The sequence below is a fragment of the Eulemur rufifrons genome, chromosome 15, assembly GCF_041146395.1.
Source record: "Eulemur rufifrons isolate Redbay chromosome 15, OSU_ERuf_1, whole genome shotgun sequence".
Taxonomy (NCBI): Eukaryota; Metazoa; Chordata; class Mammalia; order Primates; family Lemuridae; genus Eulemur; species Eulemur rufifrons.
The window spans coordinates 23311234-23332193 of NC_090997.1; the positions used below are offsets into that span (position 1 = coordinate 23311234).

At 34.0% G+C, this 20960-nt stretch overlaps 1 protein-coding gene across 2 annotated transcripts in view; it reads right to left on the minus strand.

Moving 5' to 3' along the window:
• The window catches only part of COL21A1 (collagen type XXI alpha 1 chain), a 126171-nt gene extending 112041 nt beyond the window's left edge, over positions 1-14130 (minus strand). For both annotated transcript variants that reach the window (XM_069488266.1, XM_069488267.1), the window contains exons 1-4: positions 14043-14130; positions 10539-11090; positions 2305-2473; positions 1998-2214 (exon numbers count right to left, since the gene is read on the minus strand). In XM_069488266.1, the coding sequence (XP_069344367.1) occupies positions 1998-2214; positions 2305-2473; positions 10539-11090; positions 14043-14130 (1026 nt within the window). The remainder of the gene's footprint in view (positions 1-1997; positions 2215-2304; positions 2474-10538; positions 11091-14042) is intronic.
• Between the last annotated feature and the right edge of the window lie 6830 nt (positions 14131-20960).

Consider the following 20960-nt stretch of genomic DNA (forward strand, 5'->3'; position numbering starts at 1 on the left):
TTCTGTGTGAATTGAATGAACATCAGAAGAGAAATCATCTTGAAGCTTGCCCTTCTCTGTTGTCACAACATAAAGGCAAACCATTTCTACACCGTATTGTTATATATGATGAAAAATGGATTCTTTTTGGCAATCACAAGCATTCATCACAATGGCTGGATAAAGATGAAGTGCTGAAACACAATCCAAAACCAAGTGTTCATCACAAAGAGCTAATGGTGTTTGTTTCGTGGTCCAATGCTGGTATTATCCACTACAGCTTCATGAAACCTGGTCAACTGATTGCAGCAAATGGCTACTGCAATCAATTGGATGAAATGAGGAGGATGCTTGTGATTAAACAGCCGAGATTCATCAATACAGACAAGCCAATCCTCTTGCAAGACCACATGTTGCAAAAAACAATGCTGCTCAAACTACAGAAGCTGGACTTAGAAACTCTCTGTCATCCACCATATTCATCAGACCTTGCACCAACTGACTACCACTTCTTCCAGGCTTTGGACCACTTGTTGCAAGGAAAAATATTCAATTTTCAACAAGCTGTGGAAAATGCCTTTTGCGATTTCATCGCCACTTGCTCTCCAGGGTTCTTCGCTGCTAGCATAAAAGAGGGATATATACCTACATGATGGGTGCAACGCGCACTATCTGGGGAACAGACACGCCTGGAGCTCTGACTTGGGGGGAAAGGCGGTACATGGGCAACGTATGTAACCTGCAATTCTGTATCCCCCATAACAATAAGATGAAATAAAAAAAATTAAAAAATTAAAAAAAAAAAAGATGGCAAAACTGTGTTGACAGTTTAGGTACATACTTTGATTAATTGTACTGCTTCTTGTTTGAGGTATAGTAAATTACAACTTTGATTTGAAATCAGACATTTCATATTTAATGACCTAATAGAACCTAGCACATTGGCTTCAGTGAAGATAGCATACGATAAACATTTTTAAATTTAATATGCTTACTGATTGAAGAAATTGCATAAATGCATAATTTTTATACATAACTATGTATATTCCTAAATTGTATAACATACCTTTAGACTACCATAATTATAATAATCAACAAAAGTTAATTGCTTTTATTATTGCATCTGTATTCTGAAAACACAACTTGGAAAATAAACTTTGTAAAAGTTTACCTATTTTTATTAAATACATATTCCTTTTTAAGAAATAAAATGTCCTCCTAATTAAGGTAAATTCTGTACTCAGTGTCTACGTGGTACATATGTATATATTTGAGACAGGGTCTCTGTTGCTGGGGCTACACTGCAGTGGCATCATCATAGCTCACTGCAACCTCAAACTCCTGGGCTCAAGCAATCCTCCTGCCCTACCCTACTGAGTAGCTGGGACTGAGTAGCATGGTGTGCACCACCATGCCTGGCTAATTTTTCTATTTTTGGTAGAGATGTAGTCTCCCTATGTTGCACAAGCTGTTCTCAAACTCCTGGCCTCAAGTAATCTTCCTGTCTCACATCTCAAAATGCTAGGATTATAGGCATGAGCCACCACACCTGGCCTCTACCTGGCATTTAATATTCTAGCAGATATGTCTTTATGTCAATATCCTGTAGGACACACAGTGTAAAACAGACCAACATGGACTTTGAAATCAACCAGACCAAAATTTAATTTGTGGTATTATCACTTATTAACTATGCTACTTTGAGGGGGAACTTAGTAGCTTTGAATACTGGTTTATTTCTCTGCAAAATGAAGTAATAGCTTCTCTATTGGGTGGCTATTACAATTAATGTGCCTAGCATCTAGTAGTAGGCATTCAAATGATGTTAATTCACCTCAGCCTCTGTCCCTAATTAAGAAACAATTTTCCTTCCTCTGTTGCTTTTCTTCAATAAAGCAACACTAAAATATGAAGTCAAAATCTCTCCAGTCATGTTAAAATTATAGCTCTCTTCCTCCAACACACACAAACCCAATGATACTTCCCCATAATCATGGTATTATCCCAGGCATCTTTACCTTAACTTGAGGGTCAGCAAAAGTGACCACTTGCGACCCATTAATTATGCTGGTTGTTGTAAATAATAAGGTTTTATCCACACCATTTAAGGTAACTGCTATCTGTGGCCTTCCATCAATGGTTAATATTCTCCATAGATCCCACATTTTCTTGACCTTAAACCTCTGAGTGGAGACAAATACATATGATGGAGGAAGACCTTCTGGGAAAACATTGCTAGAAAAAGAATAACATGTGTAACTGTAAAGAATTCTCAACACATCTATAGATCTATTTAAAAAAATTGCATCAACATATAATGTTTACCTTGTAGATTCTGATAAATCAACTTTTGATGTTACTTCATATCCTTTTATCTTTGTTGGTGAAAGCTGAATTCTTTTCTTAACCTTTTTCTTTACACCCAAACCTAAAAGAATATCAAATCCTTTCTCATCGCGAGCTGCCACTGGAATTCGTGTTGGACAGACAGATTCTATAAAGCAAAAGCAGTAAAGTTGGTTAATCATGGACTATTCCAACAAGAAAAGAAAAATCAAGAGAGGAAAATACTAGAGAATATAAGAATTATGAAATCTATATATGTATATAAATGTATACAAATATATTTTCTGTATATATGTAAATATATTATCTGGGAAAATGTGGACGTATTTTAGGCACTTGAGAGTAGGGTCTCAATTGTCTTTTTTTCCTAAAGAGGAATAAAAATAAAAACAAAACTGTAAAAGGAACATGTGCTAATTAAATATCTTAGGGCAGCAATACACTGAAGTTTGTGATATGAGGCAACCTAATACCTTAGGAGTCGGAGGACACTGAAACACTATTCATGAATCGCATTCAGGATTCGCTATTAATTAGTCATGTTAACTTGGATAATGCTCCTTAAATTTGTTGGATCTTTAAGATGAGTTATAAGATTCCTTTCTTGTATTCTCAGCATTTGAGAGGTAAAAAGTATTTGTTGTTCTTTATATTCTTTCTAGCTCAAGCAACTTATAATTCTACAGCTCAAATATCATTGGGTCTAACACCTTGGATAAAACTTAACCTGGATCTTACCTATTAATGAAAGTTCTTCAAATAGGACTATCTATGATTAATTTTATGTATATCAATCATATTTAGGAATAAGTAAATCATTAATGTTATATATATATTCAACTCTATAAGTAATAAATAGATGATGATATACTTTAGCTAAAAAATACAACTGAACTGAAAGATTCACTAGAGGACCTCAACAGCAGACTTGATCAAGAATTACCAAACTCAAGTATAAGTCAGTTCAAATTATCTAGTTAGAAGAATAAAAAAGAAAAAAAGAATAAGAAAGAGTCAAGAAAGGCTAAGAGACTTATGGAACACCAACAAGAACATATGCATTTTAGGAGTTCCACAGAAGAGAGAGTGAAAAAAACACAGAAAGTTTATTTAAAGAAATAAGGCCAGAATCTTCCCAAATATGGGAAAGGATATGGACACCCAAATTCAAGAGGCCTAATATATGCTAACTAACTTGAAACCACAAACTCCACATGAGACACATTATAATCAAATTGTCAAAAGTTAAAACAAAAATCACATTTTGAAAACAAGAGAAATTTGTTATGTACAAGGAAAGCTTGTACATAAGACTATCAGTGGATTTCTCAACAGAAGCTTTGCACACCAGAAGAAAGTGAGATGGTATATTCAAACTGCTGAAAGAAAAAAATGCCAAGAATACTATATCTGGCTCCTTCAAAATGAAGGAGAAATAAAGATTTACCTAGATAACAAAAGCTGAGAGATTCATTACCACCAGACCTGCCTTATTAGAAACGTTGAGAAAGTTCTTCAAGTTGAAACAAAAGGATGTTAAACAGCAACACAAAAGCATAAGAAAGTATAAAACTCTCTGATAAAAGTAAACATGTAGACAGACACAAAATACTATAATATTGTAACAGGTATATAAATGACTTAATTCTGGTATAAAAGTTAAAAAATGAGGCATAAAAAATAACTATAGCATAAAATATGTTAATGAACACAAAATATAAGAAGATGCAATTTTGTGACATCAATAACATAAAGGATGGGTAGTAAAAGCATAGAGAATTTATATTCAATTGAAGTTGTTACCAGCTTAATATGAATTGCTATATGATGTTTTATGTACTTCTGTGGTAACCACAATATAATGCCCATGAAAGATAAACAAAAGAAAAAAAAAAAAAGCAAGGAAACACAAGGACAGACAGCAAAATAGAAAATAGGACAGACAGATAATAATTAACAAAATGACAATAGTAATTCTTCCCTATCAGTAATTATTTAAAATGTAAATGGATTATGCCGTCCAAAGTACATAGAGAGGCTGAAAAATTAAAAAAAAAAAAAAAAACAGATCCAACTATATGTTGTCTATAAAAGACTCATATTAAATTTAAGGACACAAAGTGAAGGGATGGAAGAAGATGTTCTAGGCAAATGGTAGCCAAAAGATAGCCAAGATGTCTATACTTAGTAAAAAACTGTCATAAGAGATAAAGAAGGATATTCTATTATGACAAAAGGGTCAATTCACCAGGAAGATATAATAATTATAAAAATATATGCACTCAACATCATGACACCGAAGTGTTTGTATGAAGCAAACATTTACAGAACTGAAGGGAGAAATCAACACCAAAATGTTTGTATGAAGCAAACATTCACAGAACTGAAGGAAGAAATTGACAGGAACACAATAATAGTAGGAGATTTCACTAATTATTACAGCATCCAAGCAGAAGATCATTTCAATAATGATTAGACCATACAAACAGAAGATTAATAAGAAAATAGAAGACTAACATAATACTATAGACAAAATGAACCTAACAGACATATACAGAATATTCCACCCAATAGCAGCAGAATACACATTCTTCTCAAGTGCACATGAAACTTTCTCCAGGATAAATCACATTTTAGGTCACAAAACAAGTATTATTTAAGAAGATTAAAGTCATACCAATGTAGTTTCCAAACACAATGGAATGAAACTAGAAATTAATGGCAGAAGGAAAACTGGAAGATTTGCAAATATGTAGAAATATCTTGAACAACCATTGGGTCAAAGATATCAGAGGGGAAGTTAGAAAATGCCTGGTGATGAATGAAAACAAAAACACAACATATTAAAATTTATGAGATGCTGGAAAAGTAGTACTAAGAGGGGAAGGGAAGCAATAAATGCCTACATTACAAAAGAAGAAAGATTTCAAACAACTTAAGTTTAGACCTTAAAAACCTAGAAAAAGAACAAACTAAGCCCAAAGTTAGCAGAAAGAAGGAAATAATTTAGATTAGAGCAGAAATAATTGAAATAGAGAATATAAAAACAATAGAAAAATATTAACACAGCTGTGAGTTCCTTTTTTGGAAAGATCAATAAAACTGACAAACCATTAGCTAGATTAAGAAAAAAAGAGAAGATTCAAATAAAATAAAAAATGAAAGAAAAGATGTTACAATTGATGCCACAGAAATAAAAAGGATTTTAAGAGACTACTATGAACAACAATATATGAACAAATTGGTAGCCTAGAAGAAATGGATAAATTCCTGAAAAGATACAACCTACCAAAACTGAAACAGGAAATAGACTATCTGAACTGACCTATAATTAGTAAGGAGATTAAATCAGTAATTGAAATACCCGAACAAAGAAAAGCCTAGTATAAGATTGCTTCACTGGTGAATTCCACCAAACATTTAAAGAAATAATACCAATCCTTATCAAACTCTTTCAAAAACTTTGAATAGGAGTGAACTCTTCCAAACTCCTTTTGTAAAGCCAGCATTATTGTGAAAATCAAAGCCAGAAAAAGACACTACAATAAAACTACAGGCCAATATCCCTTATGAATATAGATGCAAAAATCTTCAACAAAATACTAACAAACTGAATTTAATAGCACTTCAAAAGGATCACACACCATGATCAAAGGGATTTATCTCTAGGATGAAATACAGTTCAACGTATAAAATCAATGAATGTGATACATAATGTTAACAGAACTAAGGATAAAGATAACACAATCATCTCAATAGATACAGAAAAAGTATTTGACAAAATTCAAAAGTCTTTCATGATAAAAACACTCAACAAACAAGGAATAGAAGGAAATTACTTTAACATGATAAAAGCCATATATGAAAAGCCTCCAGCTAACATCATACTCAACGGCAGAAAGTTAAAAGCTTTTCCTCTAAGATCAGGAACAAAACAAGGATGTCCACTCTCACTTCTATTTGACATTGCACTGGCCAGAGCAATTAGGCCAGAAATAAAAGGCATCCAAAACAGAAAAGAAAGAAATAAAATTATCTCTGTTCACAGGTGACATGATCGTATATGTAGAAAACCCTAAAAATTACACACAAAAGATACCATACAAAATAAAACTCTTAGAATAAACCAATTCAGCAAAGTTACAGGATACAAATTCAAGACTTAAAAAAATCAATTGTGCTTCTATACACTAACAACACACAATTAGAAAACAAAATTAAGAGCACAATCCCATTTACAACAACATCAAAAAGAGTAAATACTTAGAAATAAATTTAACCAAAGAGATGGAAGGCTAGTACACTGAAAACTACAAAATATTGGTGAAATTGAAGTAGACAAAAGTAAATGAAAATATATCCTGTTATCACAGATTGGTAGGCAATTTTATTAAAATATTGATATTACCCAAAATGTCCTACAGATTCAACTTAATGAAATCCTTATCAAAATTCCAATGGCATTTTTCACAGAAATAGAAGAAGCAATTCTAAAATTCATATGGAACCTCAAAGGACTCCAAAAAGCCAAAACAAACTTGAAAAAGAACTAAGCTAGAAGACTCACACTTCCTGATTTCAAAATATATCACAATGCTACAGCAATCAAAACAGTATGGTATTGGCAAAAAACCAAGCACACAAACCAATGAAATAGAATAGAGAGCCAAGAAAACAACTTTTGCATCTATCAGTGAAATGATCTTTGACAAGGGTGCCAAGACTGCAAAATGGGGAAAGAATAATCTCTTTAATAAATGGTGCTGGGAAAACTGGATATCCACATGCAAAAAGAAAAATGACATCAGACCCTTATATTCTACCATACATAAAAATTAACTCAAAATGGATTAAAGACTTAAACATAAGATCTAAAACTAAAATTTCTAGAAGAAAACAGGGGGAAATCTTCATAGCATTTTTCTGGTAATGATTACTTGGATTGATATCAAACACACAGGCAACAAAAGCAAAAACAGACAAGTGGGACTATATCAAACTAAAAGGCTTCTTTGCATCAAAGGAAAAAATCAATAGAGTGAAAAGGCAATCTTAATAAATGGGTCAAAAGATTTGCAAACCATACATCTGACAAGGGTTAATATCTAAAACTCTTACAACTCAATGACCAAAAAAAAAAAAAAAAAAAAAAAAACCTGATAGAAAAATGAACAAAGGACTTGAATAGACATTTCTCCAAAGAGGACATGCGAATCATCAACAGGTATATGAAAAGATGTTCAACACAACTAATCAACAGAGAAATACAAATAAAAACCACAAGAAGTATCACCTTATACATATTAAGATGTCCATTACCCAAAAAATAGATAAGAACGAAGGAAGGGAAAGAGGGAGGAGGAGAGGAAAGAAAGAAAAACAGAAAGTGTTGGCAAGTAGGTGGGGAAATTGAAACTCATGTGCACTGTTGGTACGAATGTAAAATGGTGCAGTCACTATGGAATACAGTATGGAAGTTCCTCAAAAATTAAAAATAGAATTACCATATGATGCAGCAATTCCATTCCTAGGTATTTATCCAAAAGAATTGAAAACAGGATCTTGAAGAGATATTTGTACTCCCATGTTCATATCACCATTGCTCACAATAGTCAAGAGGTGAAAACAACCTAAATAATGTCTATGGATGAATAAATGCATAAGGCAATTGTGGTATACACATATAATGAGAGGTTATTCAACCATAAAAAAGAAGGAAATCCTGTCATATGCTATAATGTGGATGAACCTTGAAGACATCATGCTAAGTGAAATAAGCCAGTCACAGAAGGACAAATACCACATGACTCAATTCTATGAGGTATCTAAAGCAGTCACTGTTATATAAACAGAAAATAGAATGGTGGTTGCCAGAGGCTAGAAAGAAGGAAAAATGGGAAGTTGTTATTTGACAGGTACAGAGTTTCAGTCAAGCAAGATGAAAAAGTTTTAAAGATCTGTTGTACAACATTGCTCTTATAATTCACAATACTGTACACCTAAAACTTTATTAAGAGAGTAGATTTCATGTTATGTGTTTTATACAAGGAGGGGGAAGAGGAGATGAATTAGTAGTGGTAGCAAGAGTAGCAGTAATAGACTCTCGCACAGATAAAGAAATCTCTGCTCATCACAAAATGGCGGTCCCGACATAAGGAAAGTATTAGAGACAACTTAATAGGTCCATGAAGATGAAAGAAACTGTGTGGCAACACACTGGTAAATAATATTTTGTTCATTGTTAATCAACCACAGTAGAGTATAAAAATGAACAGTATTAGGAAATGGTAATCCTGTATGTTAAGCACTTCAAAGTAGAAGTTAATTATGTGTCCCCCCCCCAAAAAAGCATGTGAATTTGTCAAATGATTCAAATACAAATTACATGATTTGAAGCTGCTATAATATAGCAAGGCATCAGTAGTGCATTAGTCACAGTCTAACACAGTATAAAAAGTCAAGTGCAAAAAACCCACATAAATTCCATAAGTACAATTTCAAAAGCTACATATTAAAAGATGGTTACTATGCAGCATATATGTGAACTCAATAGACACAGAAATTACTTACATTCTTTTTGAGTGTGGATGGAAAAATATTTGACAAGATTTCAATTTTCTTTTTTTTACAGATTGTACATTTTTGCTGAAATAATTTTTAACTCTTTTAAACACAGCAACTCTTTCATGTGTAATTAGAATTTTGAAAATATAATGCATTTACCAAAATATATGTCCACAGAAAAAGTCTCTGAAGCAAATACTGAACAAACATATTTAACCAGTTAAATTTATATTTCAGGATAAAAATGAATAAGTGAAATTTCTCTAGGAAAAGTCTATTTTAATGATGAAATATTCCTGGCTTCAAAACTAAAGAATTATAACTAATTTGACAACAAATTAAACAAAATCTAAATCCCTCTGGCCTGTTCAAGATGATTAAAGTCAACACAGTCTTACTGTTAAAGGTTCATAAAAAGAATAACTGTGATGAATATTTATATTTGTTACATACCTTGAAAGTTTGATAAAGGATGCTTAATTTTCTATACTTTCTTCAATAAGTATTCTAAAAAAAAAAATCTTTAAATGTTTTTCTCTATCATATTCCCAAACAAATATGAAGAAAATAGAGGAATTAATGATGTAATTTGTTTCCTAACCCACAAGCACATAGGAAACTTTTCTATCAAATGTGAACCAACCGACTTTTGGAGTTTTTGTAGAGAAACAATGAAAAAAATGCTTTTTTAGTTTATATGAATATTACTTTTTTAAGTATATGTCATATTAAATATCTATAATATTAAAAATAAAAGACATGAACAAATTACTCTCCCCTAAAATAATCTGAACACAAGCATGTCTTTGCTGTAACAGGATTAATATTTACCCAAAATTAGAATTTTCCCATACCATGAAATGCCGTTATCATGCACATGAAGTTAGATTTTATAACATGATATAACCATGATATAATCAATTGTTAAGTACTTTATTTTCAAACGTTCTTTGAAAGGGAATTTAAGCCTTTAAGTGTAATTTTTAGCATCTTTCAGATCTTTAAAAATCTCAGTAATTTGACCCTTTTTTTTGAATGATAGATTCCCACTCAGAATTACGTAAAACAATATTCACTGTTAGTTATGTTAGCAAAATTTAGAAATAAACTAAATGTACAAAAATAGGGAAATGTTTAAACAAATTATAGTAGATGTCTGCTATCATGTTGACAGAGTATACAAATTACATATACAATAGAGTGTATAATAATATAAAAATAGAGTATGAAATTATATATACAATAGTATCCTGATTTAGATAGAAGGATAAACTCTAAGATACACTGGGAAAAAAAAGGAAAAAGACTAAAATGAAAAATACAGAAAAACTAATTAACAGGAGCAATATGATTATGTGTGGTTTACATATTTTTTCATTCTTCTTTTTTTCTACCATCTCCATAATGGATATATTGTCATTGAAAGGAAAAGCAAATGTAATAAAATATTGTATTGTCAATATTTATATTTTTGTAAGTAATTGTTTCTAAAACCAAAAGTTATCCAGAATAAACATAACTAAAGGTTTATGCTCAATCCTAACAGTATAATTTGGCTTTAAATGTAACTATCTACACCAGTGTTAATGAACAGATTATAACAAAATGTAAGAAAGTATTAATTATTTCCAAATTATATTAAGGCTTACCTTCACAAAGTTTCTGCTTCATCACTTCCCTTATTTTGGATATTGCAATATAGTCTTCCACATAAAACACATAAGTAGATGAGGGCTTATTGGCAATAGCTCTAAGTTCTGCATCTTCTGTTTCTGAACCAACACCAATGGCAAATAATGTTATCTTACTGTCTCTTGCTGCTTCTGCTGCATCCTTGACTTCATCTTGGGATTTTCCATCCGTAAGCACCACTGCTATCTTAGTCAGAAATCGTGAGGATTTGGCAAAAAGGTAATCGAGTGCAAACTGAATGGCCTTCCCAGTCCTTGTGTTTCCTCCTAAGTAGTGTATGGATTCCATTGCTGCCGTCAGAGGCTCTCCTGAATCATAGCTGCCCAGGGGAATCTCCAGCACAGGGTAGTCACTATACTGGACCACTCCAACTTGAATAAACTTCGGTCCTATGTCAAAGTTTTTTGTGATATTGACAAGCCACTTTTTTACTATTTCAAAGTTTTCTGGGCCAACACTATAAGAGCCATCTAAGATGAAAACTAAATCTGTTGGAGCAGTACGACAACCTAAGTACAAAAGAAAACCATCAGAGCACATCTTTTATATGAAAAGCAAAAGGGGAGGAGGCTTTAAATACATGATTTTAAGCTATACACTAATACCATTGCTTGTTTTAAGTCATTAATGGAATATGTTTAGTCTAAGCTGACCTTAAATATTTACAAAAAATACATAAACCAATGAATAGGGAGAAAAAAATTTAAAACAAATCTTCTGCCAACTTCAGGATTCAACTAGCCAATAAAATTGTATGCCCTTTGATATAGTTGATAAAAGTGAAATGAACTGTGATCACTAAAGTGTCAACTCTTGCATTACATCCTAGATGATTTTCTAAAGATCTGATCTGTCATCTTCAGCCAATATTATAGTCAAAATATCAGCTTGTGCTAAGTGAATCTATGTTCAAGAATATACAGCTATTTCTTGGCTGTGTAGAGGTAAAGATTCTTCTTTCAAGGTACCAGGAAACACTTGCAGTCAGTATGTCTTAGAGTTCTATTGGGGGGGAAAAGGACAATTTTTGGTGCAAGTTACACCTAAACAAGTGATAAGCAGTTGTGAAAAGAAAAAGAAAAAAAATCTTCTTAACTTCCTTGTTTCTATAGTACACACAGCATGCCTCTAACCTTATTTCCTTCTCTGAGTATATGTATATTGAATACCTACCCTGTACATGACAGCACACTAGGTCTGTGTTCAAATATACATAAGATATCTCAGAAAGCTCAGTCTAGTAAGACAGACAAATGACTGGTTAGGAAAAGTAAAAATACCATGCAAGAGAACATTTAGGAGGGCATTACAACCTAACTGTGGAAGGTCGGGGAAGGTTTTATGGAAAGCAGACAGGCAATGAGAGACCTGAAACCAGAGCTCTGGCCAGGTGAAGAGGAGGACTTCTAATCAAAGGCAATAGCAAGTGCAAAGACCCAGAGACGAGAAACAAACATAGACTAACAAACCGGTTTGTTTGGGCAATGCCAGTAGTTTGGAATGGCCAGCAGAGTGCATGGAAAGGAACAGCTGTATTTGCTTTCTCCTTCTTTAACTTCTACATTCAAAGCAACAAAAATAGCTTTTGCTTATGGCCCATATGATAACTCCATATTTATGCCTTGTTTTGGAGTTAGCACAGAAAGGTAATATGACAGCCAATTTTAAGTCTCATGTTTTTGTTCACATTAATGGTATCCCTGAAGTAGTAATCAGATGCCCAATTTAAAGGTAGAGGTGATTTATTTCCTGTACATATTTTCAAATATAATATCATAATTGCAAAGGAGATACTAGAGAAAAAAAGTCTGTTGGCAATTAATATTCTTAGTATTTCTGCAACTCATTAGGAGTAAATCAATCTTTTTTTCTCTTTCCCTTCCTTTCCCTTCCCTCATCTATGTCTATTTACATATCTGGAATGTTGAAAAGGTTCATAAGAAGTCCCAGTTTTAGTTATCTTAATTCACTCATCAGAGTCACTAGCAGAAATAAACATTATTGGTAGGTGAATATTTATAACAGCTAAAAAGTTACAAAAGAAAAAAGAATTTCCAAAACATGGGTTTGTCTCAAAAATGTAACTGTAGGATTATGACATTACTCCTAAGATGCTCTCCTGCAGGTGGTGGTGTCCTCAGAAGGGTGTAAGGGACAAAATTCCAACAACCTCTGCCATGGTGGCCACTGCCAAAGTTCAGGGCAGGGACAGCAGAAATGGCATTCTGCCCAGAGGCAAATTTGCTAACCCAAGGGAATGTAATTCTTCTGTTATTTTTGGAAGTTGAACTGGGATTAAAGGGTTATGCTTTTATTGGGGGGTTTGGGGGAAGACAAAAGGACAGAGAAGTTGTGTTTACAGAGCTCTTCAATGTTGGCCCTTCCAAAATAATGAGATTCATTGTTTTCTGAACCTGATAGTGCTTGTGTGCCACCTGATTCAGTGGTTCTAGCTCTTACAGGTTATTCTTGGCCCTTCCTACCCTTCTCCCTGTCACAGAGCCATAGAGCATTTATTTCATAACTGTAAGGTTAGCCAAGAGCATGGGTACACAAGTATTGCCATTTATAAGCCCCAGACATAACACCCCTCCAAGAGACTTCCTCCATAGAGAGATGAATGGCATCATAGAAAAGGAATGGGATTGAAGATCAAAAGCATAGTTCAAATACTAGTTACTGTTCTCACAAGCTGTATGACTCTAGGTAAGCCCCTTAAATTTTGTTAGTCCCTCTTCCCACTCAGAAAAATATAAACCAGAAAAAAGTTATCTCTACCCCGTAGAGTGCTTGGGTAGGTGAAAGTATAAAAGTGTTATGCAAACATTAAGTATTATTGTTTCAACAGGTTTTCAGCCAAGTTGAATCAAACTGTCAAAGTATCCAATTTAAATATCATAGAAACCACAGTTAATTTGTAGTAGCATGTTTATGTTTACAAGTTTTAAAAGGTGAACATGAGTAAACTTCTAAAAAGTAGTATGCTATCTGTAAATGATGGTCTGGGTAGCAGAACTACAATTAATACAGATCTTTATCTCTAGTACAAGCTTTCCTTGCAGGTAACAATAGTTGGCATTTACTGAGATGTACTAAGCCATTTACATGCATTATCTCATTCAGTCATGATAACCAACCTGTAGGGCAGGTACTTTCTTTATCTCTACATCATGCAGCTCAAAAGTGGCTGAACATGGATGGACTCAATACCAGACTGTTAACTCCAATGCTTGATAGTTTATTGAACAAACTATTATCATAGAGTCACCTCAAAATTATCTCTGAGGGAAGATTTTTCTCTCTGTTATGAATAACATAGCAATTCATTTATTTTAGGGAATTAGAGCATCAAAGACAATAAAAATTAGATCCTTAAAACCATTGCTTGAACTCCCCTAGTTTGATTTCCAGAATAAATTTATTTATTGATTACACAAAGGAACAATGCTGATAATTCTTACTTGATCTTATTTCCCCATCGTCAGCTAACACAGAATTCTGGAGAAGCAGGACCGAAACTATGCAAAGAAATGTAATATGGTGAGCCATGTTTCTGTTTTTGTCCTAATGCTTTGGTTTTAAGATTCCTAGGAAAAAAGAAAAAAAAGAAAAGTTAAACATATTAGATAAATAAAGACAAACACCTAGACATTATACATTAAAATTTTTACATTACAATATCCAGTTGGAGTATAGTTAATTTTATGATTATCCTTAGAATCAATTTAGATGTGCCTAAAATAGACAAATTTTAAATATATTAATGAAAGAATATAATATAGAAGCTGAAGAAGACCATGGTAAGTCTTTAAATTCATAATTGTCTTGGAAAAAGTGTACACTTTTTCTGAAACGTTGAGCTTTGCTCAAAACATTTACTAGAATTCCTTTCTTTCTTTCTTTTTTTTTTTTTTTGGCATAGCCTGTAGAGCTTTATTACATTCTTTTTAATATCTGAATGGTAGCAAATATTTTTCTTTTAAATATGAATTTGCAATTTGCATTCAAGGAACACTCAAAGGATATCTGGTGACAATATTAATATTTGTATGATAAAGCTGAGTGATAGGATTTAATTTTTAAAATGAGGTATAATTATTAATATAAGCATTAATGTCTGTCTTATTTAATTCATAACACTCATTTATATGACTTTAATATACCTTCTAAAATTAGTCCAAGGACTTCACTTCCAGTTAGAATGTGGAAAGTTGAAAGAGATCGTCACTTGCAATAGTGAGAACATACCAGATAAGCTACAAATCCATAGTTTTTTAAATACAGCAGAAACAAAAGGAATTAAAAAAAACCTAAATGAATTAAATTTTAGAAGTTATTAACCTTTTGTAGGCTAGAAGAGATTCACAACTGTTTTCATTCCTATCAGGAAGGGAAATCCTCCTGAGAAGTAATCTGCCATAGTATGTTAGGTAACACTCAAAGCTGGTGTAACAGATGAGAATCCTGAGGAGTCCCAGCCACAGAACAGGTGTGCCCTCACCCAGCAATTCTTCCCCATGAGCCTTCACTAAATGCATGGACTAGAAAAGTAGTACACAGAAAGTTGAGAACAATACAGAACAGTCTTCAGAGACTCTCTCCCTTCCTTCTCCTGTCCAGGTACCCAGAGACTTCCTCAAATACAAAGCAGTGGATTGCTAAAGGCTGGGGTGACAGCAACAGAGTTGAAAGAAGTCCCTCCAAGGAACTCCAGCCTTTCACTGTAGTGAAGAGAGAGATTTCAAAAAAGCAGAAAGCCAAGAAAAGGACTAAAGAGAAATATAGAACTCCCCAGCAATCCAAAAAGCTAGAGACCATGCTGATGAGCTGAAAGAAACCTCTCAAGTTTTGCCTAAGATGTGAGAAGAAGCAAGAAAATTTGATTTCTGATCAGGAGAAAAATGCTCAGTATAAGCACATTCAGAAATTATCTAAATATCAGAAGTATCAAAAAGTGTTTGTAAAATGGCTATGATAAATATGTTAAAGAATCTAGTAAATAAGATGGATGATGTGTAAAAATATGGGAAATTTGAAAAGACAGATGGAAACTGTAAAAAAATCAACAGAAATTCTCATAATGAAAAATATATCACAAAATAATTTTTACAATGGGCTTACCTGCATATTATTGGAAGAAGAGATCAGTAAACTTGAAGATAGATCAAGGGAAAACGCAAGGGGAAAAAAGAGTGATAAAAGGAACAGAGCATCTAAAACTTATGCAAAAATATCAGATGATCTTGATTTAGCATATAAGTAATTACACATTTTTCAGAAGGAAAAAAGAGAATGAAGAAACATTTGAAAAGACATGGCCAAGAATTTTCCAAATTGATGAAACCACCGAAGTAATTCAAAAAACCCCAAGCAAGATACAAAGTACATCAAACCTACGTACATCATATTCAATCAACTGAGAATTAAAATAAAAGTTTAAAATTCCTAAAAAAGACACATTACATATAGAGGGACATGAATAAGAATTTTAGATAAAAATTTCCCAGTAATAAAATGAACAATCAGAAAAAGATAAAAATTCTAAATGCATAGACATTTAATATTAAAGTTTCTGAAAACATGAAACAAAAATGAAAAAAAAAAAAAGAAATACACACATTCAAAAAATAATGTGAGATTTTAACATACAGCTTTTGGTATTACTGAATAGACAAAAAAAAATAGTAATGGAACTTGTTTGGACAACACTACCAAACCTATTTGACCTAACTGATATTTATACAACACTCCAACTGACAACAGGAGAATACACACATTGTTTTGTAATGCATATGAAATAGTCACCAAAAGATACTATATACTAGAGAAAAAAACAAGTCTCAAATTTCAAAAAAATAAAAACCATACAGATTATGTTCTTTAACCAAATGTTATTTAATTAGAACATATTGATGAAGCTATCTGGACCCAGAGTTGTCTCTTTAGGAAAGTTTATTATTAAAAATTCAATTTATTTAATAGATAATTGGATAAGTTTCAATAAAGCATTTCTCTATAACTTGGTCCATTTCAACTGTCTCTGTATTATTCTTTTATTTGTAGGATCTGTAGTTGTCCTACAGATTTTCAGTTGTAAAAGTCCCCATATACCTGAAAATTAAGCAACACACTTCTATATAATCCATGATTAAAAAAAAAAAATCAAACAAGAGATATTTAAATATTTCAAACTGAATTTTTTAAAAAATAAAAATTTTTATGATGCAGCTAAAGCAGTGCTTAGAAAGTTTAGCTAAAAAAGTATATATTAGAAGCAGAACTTGCAAATAGATGGAAAACTATACCATGCTTGTGGATCGGAAGAATCAACATTGTTAAAATGTCTATACTACCCAAAGTGATCTACAGATTCAATGCAATCCCTATTAAACTACCAACATCATTCTTCACAGATGTAGAGAAAATAATTATACACTTTGTATGGAATCAGAGAAGACCCCGTATAGCAAAAGCAATTTTAAGCAATAAAAACAAAATGGAAGGTATTAACTTGCCAGACTTCAAACTATACTACAAGGCTGTGGTTCTTAAAACAGCCTGGTACTGGCACAAGTGCAGGGACACAGACCAGTGGAACACAACAGAAAATCCAAATATAAAACCATCCTTATATAGACACCTAATTTTTTTTTTGTTTGTTTGTTTGTTTTTCAGCTCATTAAGGGAGTACAAAAGATCAGGCTATATACATTGCCCATGCCTCCCCATCCCCCCGAGTCTGAGCTTTAGTTGTGTCCATTCCCTAGACAGTGCACATCACTCTCATCATATAGGTGACACCTAATTTTTGACAAAGCAGGAAAGAATATACTCTGGGGACAAGAATCCCTATTCAATAAATGGTGCTGGGAGAATTGGTTAGCCACTTGTAGAAGACTGAAACAGGACCCACAGCTTTCACCTCTCACAAAAATCAAATCACGGTGGATAACAGACTTAAACCTTAGGTGTGAAACTATTAGAATTCTAGAAGAAAATGTAGGAAAGACTCTTATAGACATTGGCCTAGGCAAAGAATTTATGAAGAAGACCTCTAAGGCAATCACAGCAACAACAAAAATAAATAAATGGGACCTGATTAAATTAAAAAGCTTCTGCACAGCCAAAGAAACAGTCACGAGAATAAACAGACCACCTACAGAATGGGAAAAAATTTTTGCATACTACACATCAGATAAAGGACTGATAACAAGAATCTATTTAGAACTCAGGAAAATCAGCAAGAAAAAATCAAACAACCCTATCAAAAAGTGGGCAAATGACATGAATAGAAATTTCTCAAAAGAAGATACAAGAATGGCTAACAAACATATGAAAAAATGCTCAACATTCCTAATCATCAGGGAAATGCAAATCAAAACCACAATGAGATATCACTTAACCCCAGTGAGAATGGCCTTTATCAAAAAATCCCAAAACAACACATGTTGGCATGGATGCGGAGAGACAGGAACACTCATACACTGCTGGTGGGACTGCAAGCTAGGGCAACCCCTGTGGAAAGCATTATGGAGATATCTTAAACAGATTCAAGTAGACCTACCATTTGATCCAGCAATCCCATTATTGGGCATATACTCAAAGGAAAAAAGGTCATTCTATAACAAAGACACATGTACCCGAATGTTTATAGCAGCACAATTCACAATTGCAAAGATGTGGAAACAACCCAAATGCCCATTAATACATGATTGGATTAGTAAACTGTGGTATATGTATACCATGGAATATTTCTCAGCTATAAGAAATAATGAAGATACGACATCTCTATGGTTCTCCTAGAGAGAGTTGGAACCCATTATATTAAGTGAAGTATCCCAAGAATGGAAAAACAAGCATCACATGTACTCACCAGAAAGTTGGTTTCCCTGGTCATCACCTAAAGACACATCTGGGAACGATACCAATCGGATATCAGACTGAGGTGGGGGGTGGGGGGAGGGGATGGGGGTATGCCTACACAATGAGTGCATTGCGCACCGTTTGGGGAATGGTCACGCTTGAAGGTGCTGACTCGGGGAGGGGGGTGGGGAGGAGAGGGATATATACCTACATGATGGGTGCAACGCGCACTGTCTGGGGAATGGACACGCCTGGAGCTTTGACTTGGGGGGGACAAGTGGTACATGGGCAACGTATCTAACCTGAAATTCGGTATCCCCCATAATAAGATGAAATTTTTAAAAAAAGTATATATTAGAAAAGAAGAAAAATGCCAAATCGATATCTAAGCTTCCACTTTAAGAAGCCAGAGAAAGCATAACAAATTAAACCCAAAAAATAAAAGAAATAATCAATGAAATATAAAATTGAAACAAATTTTTAAAAAGAAAGTAAAAAGTTAACTCTGAACAAATAAATATGCTGATAATCCCTAGCAACTATAATCAACAAACAAGAAGGAAAACATAAATTACACAAGCTCAAGGACACCACTACAGAGCTACAGACATTAAAAAGATAGTAAGTAGATGAAAAGAATGAAGTCCATGAAAAGTACTACTTAATTGAAACTGGTCCAATTATTTATTAAAGTTGTTGAATTTTTAACCAAAAAAAATTCCCACAAAGAAAACCTCAGGTACAGATAGCTTCACCAGAAATTTCTATGACTATCTTTACCAAACATTAAAGAAAAAAATTTTTTTAAATCTCTTTCATTAAATGAAAATAGATGAGAAGTGAACTCTCTCTCAACTTTATTATGAGGCCAATATAACCCTAATAAAGAAACTAGACAAAGGTATTATAAGATAATGTCTTATCCTTGTTCATTATCCTTTGTAAACAAAAATGTAAAAATCTGTAACAAAATATTAGCAAATCAAATCTAGCAATATACATAAAAGATGATGACCAGAAGGGGACATAGCAAGAAAGCCAAACAGAAACCTCCAGCTATTGTCTCTCCATATGATCACCAAATTCAACAACTACCTTAGCAAGCAAGCACCTCCAGAAGAACCAAAATCAATCTTACTACGTGGCTTTAACATTACATCAAGGAAAGAGGCATTGAAGAGGGCAGAAAAGACAACCTTGCATTGCTTCTCCCATACCTCCTGCATCCCCCAGCAATGTCTCACCAGCACACCAAGAGGAGAGAGAATCTCTGTGCCTGGTGGAAGGACAGTGAAGTGATTATGGGACTTTGCAATGAACCTCAGGGCCAACCTGGTAGAGGGGAATACAGCACAGGGCAGAATTCTGCCAATGCCCACAGAGAGAACATTTAGACCAGCTGACCAGAGGGAAATCCTCCACCCCAAATCCCAAGTTTCAGCTAGCCCCACAACCAACCGAAAAAAAGCAGCCTGGAGCCTCAACTAAGTTCATAAGGTAGTCCTGTCACAGAAGCTGTGATCCTTGGGCAATTCTTGTGACTATGCTGGTTGTGAACAGTGGACTTGGGGTCCACATGACCCAGTGAGACACCAACAGTGATGGCCAAGCCAGTGCCCGTGTCATCCCTCCCCCAACTCCACCCAGTAGAGCTCTAGGAAAGTCTTATTCCACTTGGGCAAAGGAAAGAATTCAGAGGACTTTGTTTTACAACCTGGGTATTAGCTCAGCCACAATAAAATAAAGTACCAAGGAGACTCCTAAAGTCCCTGGGTCCAGGCCTTAGTTCCTGGATGGCATTTCTGGACCCTCCTTGGGCCAGAACAAAAGATGCTTCCCTGAAGGGAAAGACTCAGTCCTAGTAGGATTCACCACCTGCTGACTAAAGAACCTTTGGGCTTTTAATAACATCAGAGTTAGCCACGCAATAGTCACCATGGGCTTTGGATGAGACTAGGCTGGGTTTAGGTGTGACCTGACACTGGCGGTCATGAAGGAGTGCCCACACAACTCCTCCCCCAATTTCAGCAGCCCAGCACATACAGTGAGGGAAGAGAGTGAGATACTTTGCCTGGTAATCCAGGGAATCCTCCCATATCTTACCCAAGTCCTCCAAGGTAGTACTGCCAGGAGTCAGCAAGAGTCAATCACATCATTATTGGGCTTGGAGTACCCCCAGTGCTGATGTGGCTGCAGTGACCAAAGATTAGATCACAACACTCAATTTCCTTTGAATATCTGGAAAGCCTTATCAGGAAGGATGGATTCAAATCAAATGAACTAAATAAGGTACCAGTGACCAATTTATGGAGTGATAGCGATATGTGAACTTTCAGACAAAGAATTCAAAATAGGTGTCCTGAATAAGCTCAATGAATTTCAAGACAATACAGAGAATAAATTGAGAAGCCAATCAGAGAAACTTAACACAGACACTGAAATTTTAAAAAATCAAGCAGAAATTCTGGAGCTTAAGAATTCAACAGATAAAACCACAATGAGATATCACTTATCTC